This window comes from Diachasma alloeum, unplaced genomic scaffold, assembly GCF_001412515.2.
Source record: "Diachasma alloeum isolate Michigan unplaced genomic scaffold, Dall2.0 Dall_scaffold_78908, whole genome shotgun sequence".
Classification (NCBI taxonomy): domain Eukaryota; kingdom Metazoa; phylum Arthropoda; class Insecta; order Hymenoptera; family Braconidae; genus Diachasma; species Diachasma alloeum.
Genome location: NW_021683643.1, coordinates 937,112 through 950,042, shown reverse-complemented (window position 1 = coordinate 950,042; position 12,931 = coordinate 937,112). Strand labels below are relative to the sequence as shown.

At 41.5% G+C, this 12,931-nt stretch overlaps 1 protein-coding gene across 1 annotated transcript; it reads right to left on the bottom strand.

Annotated features, from left to right (window-relative positions):
• Positions 1-85: 85 nt before the first annotated feature.
• Positions 86-9,499, bottom strand: LOC107047891 (PAX-interacting protein 1). Its single transcript, XM_015270794.1, has 4 exons — positions 9,200-9,499; positions 2,336-6,400; positions 504-711; positions 86-408 (listed from the first exon to the last, which is right to left on the bottom strand). Exons 1-4 carry the CDS (start codon positions 9,293-9,295, stop codon positions 335-337), a joined length of 4,443 nt encoding a protein of 1,480 aa, XP_015126280.1. The 5' UTR covers positions 9,296-9,499; the 3' UTR covers positions 86-334.
• Positions 9,500-12,931: the final 3,432 nt, after the last annotated feature.

Sequence of the window (12,931 nt, the reverse complement as noted above, 5' to 3'; positions counted from 1 at the left end):
ACGCATGCGTGGAGTGTATGGAGTGTACGGGAGGGATTCACGCAATGGTGCGAATAGTCACGGCCAAAAAAATGATGAAAACAAATTAGATGAATTAATTGATTTATTAATTTTGGAAGATTAAAACTGATTAATCAAATGCATAGATGTATACTCTCGTAAATTACCTAATGTATTACCAGAAAAGTATGTATCTTTATTGTCCCCTTACATAAGCAACTCATTTTTACATTTTGTGAAAATAAATCAGAATTGATCTGTATTTTTCCTCATTCTCTCCCTCAAATGTTCACAGAACGTGGAAAATTGTGCCACCAAATGATTGATTAGCAGCTCACAATTGATTGGTATCGATTTGAAAGTTTTGCCTGGCCACAGAGCGCAGGACAACTTCTGCACTGAACACGTCTGTTGAAAAAAAAAAGTTCAAATTAATGACGAAAATTCATTCCAATCGGACGAATAAACTCGAAGAGATGAGGATAGATGAAAGAAATACTCACTGATATTTGCTTGTAGAACATCAGCGAGCAAGTGGAGATCGTTCTCCTGTGTAACGATGATGTAGTTCAATTTACCCCCAGAATTCATTTCCTGTATTTGCACAAGTGAACGGCGGCTTTTCTCCATAGTACCACCTGCACTCTCAATTATTTCCGAAAATGCAGTGGGCGATGGCACTACACTTGGTGTCACGTAAAATGTCAGCCCCTGAAAATAAATTCAACCCCAAAATAAATCCCAAATGGAGCTCATACATTTCGTCCAGTTACTACTCGTTCAGTGGTACTATTCCTCTCGAATTTTACTCAACTAATGGAAGTTTTCGGTTGAAATTAGTTGGTTCAAGGCATTTCTCTAATTCATTATTCAATTTAAAAAATGGATATTTTTATTGTTCGTGAATGAATTCAGTAGTGATGGGATAAATGAATTAAACAATATCCAAGAATTTTTCAACGAATTAAACAAAAAATTGGAATATCCTCTGAGAAAATTCATGCAATGGACAAAATTAAATTTGTAACGGAAAAAATGCAGGCTCAGTGCAGGCTTTCTCGAAATTCAAAGGAGATACAAAATTTTTTTGGGGCGAAATAAGAGGTACAAAGGTCTGCACAGATCTATTTATCGCTAAATAGATCAGTACGATCCAAGTCGAATTACCTTCCTGAATCGAAAAGAGATAGCAAAATTGCCTCAAGCAACTTCTCAGCAGAAAAATAAGAACTGAGAGAGCTCTGCACGAAAATTTCGCTATCTCACAGATTCAAAGATATCCCTCGAAAACTCAACCAGGAGCTAAGTCGCCTTAAAGCTCTTTCCCACTTCACTACTGAATTGCATCGATCAATAAACTGGAACAATTCTCTGAACTCATTTCCCATTTTTTCTCTCGATTTACATCAAAAATTTAGGCAAATGGAGGGTTTAGTACTCTAATCAAACTATTATTCAAAAAAATTGTGTCAACAAACGATTCACTATTAAAAATTTTGACTGCAATTTCTGATACACTTCTTGGAAATTGTTATCACACGATAGTTCCACTGAAATTTCAAGGAATTTCCTCATTGAAAATTTGAAGTTTTATGAAAAAATAAATGGAAAATTTGAATTTCAGCTCAATTATTCGATAAAAATAAAAAAAGCAAATAATCAGGTAAATATATTCTTGAATTATCAATTAATTGAAAAGTTAAAGTAATTTGATACTGAAGTTTCATGTTTTGGTTGAATATTCAAGTCAATTCGAAAATTCTGTCCTTCCTGCTGCTCAAAAACTTGAGACTTCAGTGAATTTTCAGTGAAATACAAAATGCTATCATTGTTTTCTTCCCAAATCGAATCTAATTTCACTCTCCCCAAAAAAAACTACTAAACAGGCCCTAAAATTATAAAGCTTTTAAGTGGCCTTGCGATCAATAAAGTTCATCAATTTCTTAAAATTATCTCGTTACACTATCATGTAAATTAATTAAGTTTTAACTTTCCATTATCTTGTCGCTCTGGTCAGTTAATTTCACTTAGATGATTGTATTTTTTATGTATTTTACTGAGAAATAAATTGAAATTGGATTGTTGTCCTGGTGAGGCCATCGAAATTTAAATCGAAACGTCGACCCTAATCACATCATTTTAACATCACTTTAATGGATGAGCTTTATTGACCGCAAGGCCACTTAAACCCTTCATAATCATTAATACGTTCACTCTTCAACATTTAATAACTCCACAAAATTTCCATTTTTTCCAACATTCTACTTTAATCAAGCCTGCAGAAGCCCTCGCGCTGCTTTCGCCCCAATCCCCTTAAAAGCCATGAAATATTCACCTTAAGTACAGACCCCCGATTGGGACTAGCCAGTGCCTTCTCAATATTACAATGAAAATTCTTCTCGAACTCCGGATCACCGAGGACGTACGAGCTCTCATCGATGAACGTGTTCTTCCCGAAGCAATCGAGCAACCACTGAATATGTACAATGCACTTAACTCTGGACAAACAGCAGAGTAGTTTCACAGTTCTGAACGGTGCTGGCATAACGAGATGAGTGGCATCCCTCCAGCTGGCAGCCAACGCGCCCCCCAGTTCCCTGATCCTCTTGGCATATTTCGCTGGATTGGTCCCGGAGAATAGGATCCTCGGCTGTTTCTCAAGTGTCGGTGGATCGGGATTGCTAATGACAACGGGCTCATCAAGCCCCAACAAATGCGGATCCTTGTTCAGCAGTGGTCCATCGAGCCTCGGTTTCTTGTGCTTTCTCATGGCATTCGGTCCCTGCCCAACCTGCTTGACCTTGTCATACGACTCCTGCGTTATATTAATCGGCATCTTCCAGGCAGCCATGAGATGCGGAACAAGCGAATAATCCAATCTAAACGGATTACTCGCATTGAACTGCTGATACTTGGGTGCATCGATCTGATGAATAGCACTGACCTGTCCGCAAATTACATCAGTCAACCACTGGGCATTGACCACACTGATCTGCCACTCCCTCGCCTTCTTATACTTCGGTCCATCGGGCCTCCGAGTAATAAGCAATGTATTATGATGTGAAAAGTACGTCGTGTACTTGATCCCCAGAACATCGAGCATTCCCTTGATTTTAGCCCTCTCCTCCCCCTCAAACCCAGAGAACGAGATATTCTGCTTGGAACAAGGCATCTCATTCAAACCATAAGGAATCGGAAAATGCAGTGCATGCCACGGCGGCACAACTTGCTGTTTATTCACAACATCCGACAGCCAGTGTGCACTGACACACCGTTTTCCCTCCCTAAGTGCTTGCACCACAATCGGATGCTTCTGCGTGATTGCAAGAACATGAGTCGCTCGTGCACAATACTGGGGCTCCACCTCCCCCCCGTGTCGTTCAATAACTTGTTTCCAGTGTGAAACTTCAGCGATTGAGTACTGAATCTCATACTCGACAATGACAAATATGCAGCCGAGTAGGAATAAATCAGGTGGAAGTTTTAAATTGGGATTATGACCGTAGAATTGCGCCTTCGGCTGTGCCATTGCCGGTGCATACTGCATTTTCATTCCCCCCTGAGGTGCCCCATTAGTGATATTCCCGAGGGAGCGTCTCTGATAAGCCGCAAGGAGAGCTGGGTCCTGAGACGGCGGTGGTGGCGGTCTATGTTGAGCGGTCATGAGTCTCAACTGGCCGGCGGCACTTCCCTCCGCCGCTCCGCCCTGCAGACGATTAGTCAACATATTCGCAAGTGCTGTTTTTGTTTTAGCATTCACCACGAGCTGCTGGTCAGGTGGCATCTGAGAATTTCCAGGGAGGGGAGTTAATGGCGCCTCTGATTGAACTGGCGACTGCTGCGGTTGAGACTGCGAGGGAGACGGGAGCAGAGGTTGTGGTTGCGATTGGGATTGAGGCTGTGACGTTTGTTGTGGTTGTTGGGGGGATTGTTGAGGGGTCGGTTGAGACTGCGGTTGAACCTGGGGTTGAGATTGCTGGGGTGACTGTTGTGCTTGTTGCTGCTGGAGGTGTTGAAGTTGTTGGAGTCTCGCCAGGTGTTGTTGTTTTTGGAGATGCAGCTGGGCGATTTGTTGAGGGGTCAGTTGTCCCTGCTGGAAGGGTTGCCCTGGAGTTTGAGGGGACTGGACTGGCACAGCCTGTCCCGAGGGAACGATCACTTGGTTGGGGGAGTTTATGGGGGTTAATGCGGGCGGTTGCACCCCAGGGTGGATGGGCTTTTGTCCGGCGACTGGGGTCACCCCGGCCATTATCTGGGGGCGTTGCTGCACCCACTGGAGACCAGGTTGACCTGGGGCGGCTGCAGCCCTGATGACACCCCCGTGTGGACCCTGAGCCGTTCGATTCTGCATCTGTCTTTGAAGGAGGAGATTCCGTTGTTTCTGGATCTTCTGGATGAACTGGGCTCGCTGCTGGGGGTCCATCTGCTGGAGTTGCTGGTGGGTTTGGGCGTCCAGTTGGATGAGTTGACGAGGGGGCTGCGGGGGCTGCTGGGTCCACTGACCCCCAGGCCTCGGCTGTCCCAATTGCTGCTGCTGCTGTTGTCTCTGGAGCTGCAGGTGGTACTGCTGCTGCTGCCAGACCTCTCGGTTCACTATGAAACCCGGTTGACTCTGATTTATTATTTGATTCGATGGCTGTTGCTGGAGCTGACCATCTCTGATGATGAATTGTTGAGAGGGCTGGGGCGCTGATTGCTGGAGTTGCTGCGAGATCTGTTGAATCTTCTGCTGTTGCTGGAGGGCTAGTAATTGCTGACGTTGCTCTGGAGTCAATGGCTGCTGGTGAGCCTGCTGATTGGGCAGCTGTTGGATCAGCTGTTGGCGTTGCTCTTGGGGCAACTGCTGCTGCTGGTGAGCCTGTTGACTGGGCAATTGCTGTTGGTGTCCGATCTGCTGGGAGATTTGATTCTGTTGGAGCACAGGCTGTGGAGGCTGCTGGGGCATCGACTGGGGCTGCTGCAAATTCTGAGACTGCTGAATCAGCTGGGGTTGTTGGGGCATCACTTGAGACTGGGAGACCATCGGCTGAACCTGCTGGGGCATCTGCTGCTGCTGCTGCTGCTGCTGCATGTGCCCATGGTGCCCCTGATTCAACCCCTGTTGAGAGTTCACTTGCTGTGACTGAGGTAGTGGGCTCAACTGGGACTGTTGGCTCACCTGCTGTGGCATTTGATGCTGATTCATGGGCTTCTGTTGAATCAACGTCTGATGAGACATCTGAAGATTCTGCTGAGGTGGCATCATCTGCTGCTGCATCTGAGCAATCCCCTGGGTTGGAGAGGGACTCGTCATCTGGGGCGACTGCTGGGGCATCATCTGCTGGGGAAAACTCACTTGCATCTGCATCTGCTGATTCATCTGATTGGGAACTTGGAGGGATATTGACTGTTGAGGATTTTGATTCGGCATTTGTGGCAGTTGTGGCTGCATGTGAGCCTGCCCCTGGGACAATTGCTCCTGCTGCTGTTGTTGCTGTGATGATTGAACCTGTTGTTTGACTTGAGGCATTTGCGAGTGCCAGTTCTGACTCTGGGTGGTTTGATTTTGATTCTGATTCGTCGAGACAACTGGACCCGAATAATTCGTCACACTGGGGGTCGTCACGTTCCGTTGGAACTGCTGTGACGATTGTCTCTGGACTTGTGCAGGCATTTGCCCGGCATTCGCTGGGGGTGGAGTCTCCTGGGGGAGTTGAACGCTTGGAGAGCTCGTTGGCAACTGCTGATTAATTCCTTGAGGTGACGGGGATGATTGTGGGACATTGGCCGGGGGATTCGACTGATTCCATGGCATTCTCTGCTTCAATTGCTCTAACATGACCTTTGTGCGGTCTTGATCACCCTGAATTCCTCCATTGTCCTCGGTATTATCCATGAAACCTGTTATCAGTGCTGTCGAGCTGTTTGGGGATGGATGAATCAGCAATCTTGGATGGTACTCAGCTTCTGAGACAATAGCTCGTTTCTTGGAACAATCCACCACCCAATCGGGGGTTACAATCTTCATGTGGTGCCTCGTGGCAGCCTCGAACTTTGATCCACTCGCTTTAGTCACGATCAAGTGTGTACAGAAACGATCCAAACGCAACTGGCATTTCCCACCTTGCAGAGATATCATCGCCCACAGGGCTTTACTATCAGCCTGGCTCACCTGGGATATACAGGCTCTCACGGTGGAGAATAATTGATTCTCCTCGGCGGAAAAGTACTTCGTTGGGAGGAGCTTTTTGCATTTCGCCGAGGAGTAAACCCACTCGTGGGTTACTGCTGGTATCTCGTATAGCTCTTTTGCTTGACAAATGTCGGTTTCTAGGGCTTCGTAACCAGCTATTAGGTGGGTTACGAAGCTACTGAAGTAGTTGCAGCGCTCTGCGCCACCTTTTTGCAGCAGCGCGACGATCTGCATGAAAATCATGAGATACAGGTGAACATTTTTTATGGAATATTTTTAATTTTGCGTGTCGTAGGTGATTGCAGGTAGTTTCGGGCAACTGATTGAGGAGATGGTGCATGTGGTTGTAGAGGGATGATTTAAATGAAATTTTAACTGCGTCAAGTGTTTAGCTGAAATGTGAGGATCGATATGTCGGGCGAAAATTTTAATGAATGTTTCTGATTCAATAGCTCTTTTGTTTGATACATGTCTGAAGCTACTTTTCGCAGCAGGGCGACAATCTGCAGGAAACAGAACCCCTGTATCTATATAAACTTTTAGAATTGGGTTTTCTTCTACAACTATTATTTTTCATCTATGAAACTGCTTCATCGGCTTAACCACTGCATTGTTGAGTCAATGAAGTAGTTTCGTAAATGAAAAATAATAATTGCACGAGAAAAGACAATTCTAAATATTCATGTAGACACAGGGAATCGGTTTCACCTTAAGGAATATTTTTGATAATGCGTGTCATGAGTGATTGCAGGGAGTTACGGGAAATTAATTGACGAGACGGTGCATGTGGTTATAAAGAAATAAGTTGAGCGTAATTTTAACTACGTCAAGTGTCTAGCTGAATTGTGAGGATTGATATGTCGGGCGAAAATTTTAATGAAATGTTTCTGATTCAATAGCTCTTTTGCTTGATAAATGTCTGAAACTACTTTATCGGCTCGATCATCGCATTGTTGAGTCAATGAAGTAGTTTCGTAAATGAAAAATAATAATTGCACGAGAAAAGACAATTCTAAATATTCATGTAGACACAGGGAATCGGTTTCACCTTAAGGAATATTTTTGATAACGCGTGTCATGAGTGATTGCAGGGAGTTACGGGAAATTAATTGACAAGACGGTGCATGTGGTTATAAAGAAATAAGTTAAGCGTAATTTTAACTACGTCAAGTGTCTAGCTGAATTGTGAGGATCGATATGTCGGACGAAAATTTTAATGAAATGTTTCTGATTCAATAGCTCTTCTCCTTGATAAATGTCTGAAGCTACTTTTCGCAGCAGGGCCACAATCTGCATGGAAATCGCAAGATACAGGTGAACAGTCTTCAAGAGGAAACAGAACCCCTGCGTCTATATGAACTTTTAGAATTGGGTTTTCTCCTACAACTATGTTTCATCTATGAAACTACTTTATCGGCTCGATCATCGCATTGTTGAGTCATTGAAGTAGTTTCATAAATAAAAAATAATGACTGCAGGAGGAAACATAGTTGTAAAAATTTATATAGATAAAGGGATTCCGTTTCACCTTAAGGAATATTTTTAATAATGCGTGTCACGAGTGATTGCAGTGAATTTCGGGAAATTGATTGAGGAGACGGTGGATGTAGTTGTGAAGGGACAATTGTAGCGTAATTTTAACTGCGTCAAGTGTCTAGCTGAATTGTGACGGCCGATATGTCGCGCGAAAACTTTAAGCAATATTTCTAATTCAATAGTTATCAGAGATTATTTCGTGCAGCTGACAGTAGCGAAAGATCCGCCAGCGGAAGAGACGCTTTAGGCGAATATAGGGGTTTACGAATGGTTTAAAGTAGTGTATAAACTCTTTCGCGCTTGAAAAACGTTTGTACATGTGATTGTTCGATTCTCATACCCTCAAAAATCCCCTAAATTTCATCGAATCGAGTAGTTATGGAGTATTCGTCATTGTTTTTATTTTGCTGACTGTGTAGATGAATAATGGGATACAACACCTTGTGCTCAGATTGTGATTTGATATTTCCAATGAATTTTCGGAGATTGTTTTGGAGAGTGTTGGAACTAATCTTATTGTACTGTCAATTGGATCGATCATTTAGGTAAATTTGGGAAAAAATGTCTTGAGATTGCATTCTCATAAAATTTGCACTCAAGGGCGGACAGGGAGTGTTCATTATATTTTTAATCGTGTTAATTTAATTGTTAATAATTAATTGTGTTATTGTTAATTGTGTTGATCACAATAAACCATGAAAACACCTTGGGGTAGGACGTTGATAAAATATTCTGGAAAATGTCTTTGAAAAACTAAAGAAATGTATTAAACCGTCATGTAGTATTAAGTGCTCATTTAATTGGCTCAATTACTCTGGTAAATTAAAGAATAAAATCTATTGGGATCCCACCTTTATGAAATTTTTCTGAGATAATTATCACCGATAATCACAAAGAATGTCCCAAACTAAATCGTAGAAATGTCAAATGTTCGTGGAGTCCCCCTTGTATGCATAATACTTTTAAGTATGTTAATTACCTAAATAATTCATAAAAATAAAACCTTGGAGTTGTTTCTTGCAAAAATATATCTAATTAAACAATCATCACAGACCATTCTACAAAAGGTCTTTGAAAAATTGAAAAAATATTTTCAAAGTTCATGAATTATTGAGTGCTGCTTTAATTGGCTCAATTACACTTATAAATTAAAGAATAAAATCTCTTGGGATCTCATCATTATGAAATTTTTCCGAGATAATTATCACCGATAATCACAAAGAATTTCCCAAACTAAATCAAAGAAATTTCAAATGTTCGTGGAGTACCCCCAGCATGCACAACATTCTTAATTATGTTAATTATCAAAACGAGTCATGAAATAAAGCCCCTTGGGGTTAGATTTAGCAGAACCATCTCTGCTTAAATAACTATGACAGCCAATCCCACGACATTTAACCCCAAAGACTGGTGAATTATTTTCAATGGATATGGGGTATGATGGTGGTTGATATTTTCCCAATTACAACCGTAAATAACGAAATAAAGTACCTTAGGTTCAGCCTCGCCACTGACGTAGTATTTAACATCGGCAAATAGTGCCTCATCGAGCTTTATATCCTCCAGTCCTGCACGTATATCCCCCATTATTTCTCTCACAGATAAACTAAATCCACATTATTCAATGCACTCGACATTCTTCACTGCGTAAACCCCCTGAAAAATCCCTCCCAACGATCAACAATTTCCATCAAATTTGACAACAATAAGTCTTGCCGCGTCGCTTTTTCATTCACTTGTTGTGATTGCAATTATGATAAAGTTTTTGAGGTTAGACCTCGACATTATCGAGTGTCGTGTCGGCCAGAGCGGCTGTTGCTTCGAGCTATCGAAGTGGCGAAACGTAAATAGACCGAGAGGTGGTGCCCCCTATTGCAGCCCCCGCAAACACTTGATTTCAAATAATTTATGATAATTACATCAATCAATCCCTAATGGAACGACAGTGTCAACTCGACTAATTGAAGGATCAACGATTCCAGTCTGATTGACGCTTGTGTCCACGAATTATGCAGATGAATTTCGGAATGTCAAGAGCATTATGTGACGCGCACCCACTGACACCCGTAATTAATCCAGGGTAATTAACTTATATCAAAAAAGAGCGTTCCACTTCCCGCGAGGGAAATTCAGAGTTTTTTTTTTTGTTGCTCACGTCTCCCAGTTAGAAACTCTATTTACCCAACTTTATTACAATTGCCAAAGTTTTTACGTGCGGGCTGTCCCAGCGGGCGCTGCCCAGCTGTCAAAATCCGCAAGTTACGGGAGATCCTATCGAAATGAAAAAGCTTCTCCGACTATTGTTCCCGAAATATCTCAAATAGTCGATTCAGAGAGATAAAGAGCATAAAAAAAACCCCATCGTAAGATCATTTCCACTGACGACACCCTGGGGACATGAGAGAGTCGTTCGGAGTCACGGGACACTTTCGGTTTTAATTCACGAATGAATTCTCATCTTCTTCGTGTCAAGAAGCAAACTCGATAAAACGTTAAACAATTACTCGACGAGTTTGGAAAGTTTGAACTTCTACTCGAGTGTAAACTGGGTAAAGTGGCCACTCAATGGTGTAGAAGCCGGCGAGAGTAACCAGTGCTGATGAAGCGAAATCCCATGGAATTTAGTTATGCCTTTGCCAAGGCTGGCATTATCGTATCAAAATCATGAGCATACCTACCTGCATACCAAGTGCATTAATCCAACAATTCCGTTTACAGTTGAGGAATCAACTAATCGACAAAGACGTGGGGCTTTATGGTAAATCGTTTGAGTGTAATTGGAGACTGATAACCTTTGGCGAACAATGTGGAGAGGGAAGCCATACCGTCTTGATTATGCTCTCTGTTAGAGTTGAAAATTAATTGCCAGTTTTCCTTTTTCAATGGTTATTAGGTGCACGGAGAGAAATATTCAATCAAAATTACCAGAAACAAGACGTAAAAATTACGTTTCGAAACGTAATCTGGGAGCGAAGTAAAATTCAATAAAAAGTGTCAATCGTCACGTAAATTCTACGATCTGTTCCGTAAAAATTACTCATCCGTCCGACGCCTCACGCCTAGCCATGAGTCACTGTGAGGGGGAGATTATAACAACACGTTCCGTAATTTTTCCGGAACTTTTCGTAAAAATTCTTAAACATCCAAGAATTTTCATGTTCTGAGGCATAATAAGTCTTGCAATTTCTCTTAGATTTTACAACTTCCAGAAAAATTACGTGACGTTTTCGTATTTTTTCGGTGACAAACCCGAAAATTTACTGAACGTTGCAGATTTATTCTCTTATATTCCTATAGAAATTCACTGAAAACGATTCTCGCTTGCGGATTACGTGAAATGTTCCGTAATTTTTCTTGAATATTTCTCTCCGTGTGCCCGTTCGCAAGGGCATTAGGGGCACCCTCGAAATAAATAAGAAAACATCCTCTTAAAATTTCAGCATTCTATCTGAATTCTAAAAGGCCCCCAAGAGCCTTGTGTTTCCCCGTAAGAATAACACGGGAACAACACGTTTTTCAGAAAAATAACACGTTTTACGCATAAGAATAATTGCACTATTGTACGATGCGTAACGCCGTAACGCTGAATGAAAATCGAAAAATTTCTGTTAAAAGTAGATTATTTACTCAGTAATTTCCCATGATTATAAAATTGTTAGTTGCAAACAGGGGCGGGTGGAATAGATACAAATTTTCTACTGATAATTTCCCGCCGTTCGGTAATTTTCCCGTTGGCAGGCAAAATATCTAATAATTATCGATTGTACCACGATTACACCGAATACCACAATTCAATTTATCGAAATGGTGATGTGGAAAATAACCCGACAAATACTCCTCGAGCCCCAAAATTAATCGGATACTTCCCTCAAGCTCCCCTGCCAACAAACGATAGTGCCAAATTTTACAGATGAAAAAATTCCGATCGCTTGCGCGAAACCCGCATTTGTTTACAACGAAGCTATCGGGAAATACCCGATAATTTTGAAGCTCTTGGGATATTACTACCAAAAATTCCGTGCTATTGTTGCGGGAAAAAATAAGGCTCTTGGGGGGCGTTTTAGAATTGAGATCGAGAGCTGCAATTTTGAGAGGATCTTTTAAATTTATTGCGAGTTGTTTGAGGGGGCGGCAGATCTACAATTCCGGGAAGGGTGTCCTAACGGGCACTCTAATGTTTACATATTATTGATTTATGTGACTAGAATTCACGGAGGGAAACGGTGGAGAGAAATTATTAATTCTTAAAAATCTCCAGAAAGCTGAACTTGGGTGAAAAAGACCTAAAAATGAATTCCGTTTAGGAATGCGTCCGTTCCGGAATTTTTGACGTGTCGTCCCTTCAAAACGCTCGAAGCAAATAAGAAAACATCCTCTTAACATTTCAGCATTCTATCTCAATCCTAAAAGACCTTAAAGAACCTTATTTTTCCCCATAAGAATAACACGTTTTTCAGAAGCATAACAAGTCATTTTCGATAAGAATAATTGCACTATTGTATGATGCGAATGAAAAACGAAAAATTTCCGTGAAAAGTAGTTCATTTACTCAGTAATTTCCCATGATTATAAAATTTTTAGTTGCATAACAGGAACGGGGGCGAAAAGATTTGAATTTTCGATGAAAATTCCCTGCTATTGTTATGGGAGAAGACAAGACTCTGGGGGGCCTTTTTAGAATTGAGATAGAGAGCTGAAATTTTGAGAGGATTTTTTTCATTTATTTCGAGTCTTTTCGGTACTCTAACGGGTACCCTCACGGACACCCTAATATTTATATATTGTTGACTTATTTGACTAGAGTATATACGGAGGAAAACGTCGAAGAGAAATTAATAATTCTTAAAAATCTCCGGAAAGTTTAACTTGGATAAAAAAGACCTAGAAATAAACTCCGATTAGGGATGCATCCGTTACGGAATTTTTGACGTGCCGCCCCCTCCAAAGATTCGAGACAAATAAGAAAACATCCTCTTAAAATTTCAGCATTCTATCTTAATCCTAAAAAGCCCCCAAGAGCCTCGTTCTTCCCCATATGAATAACACGGGAGTAACGCATTTCCCATAAGAATAACACGTTTTTTTGTCTTTCATCAAGACAGACAGCCAAACAATCTTGATTACGTCCCCTGTTGGATCATTAAATATAAATGGACTTGAGGAATGAAATTCATTAAAACATTTGTCATTTTGTTTCTACGTGAAAATTAATTACCCGTTTTT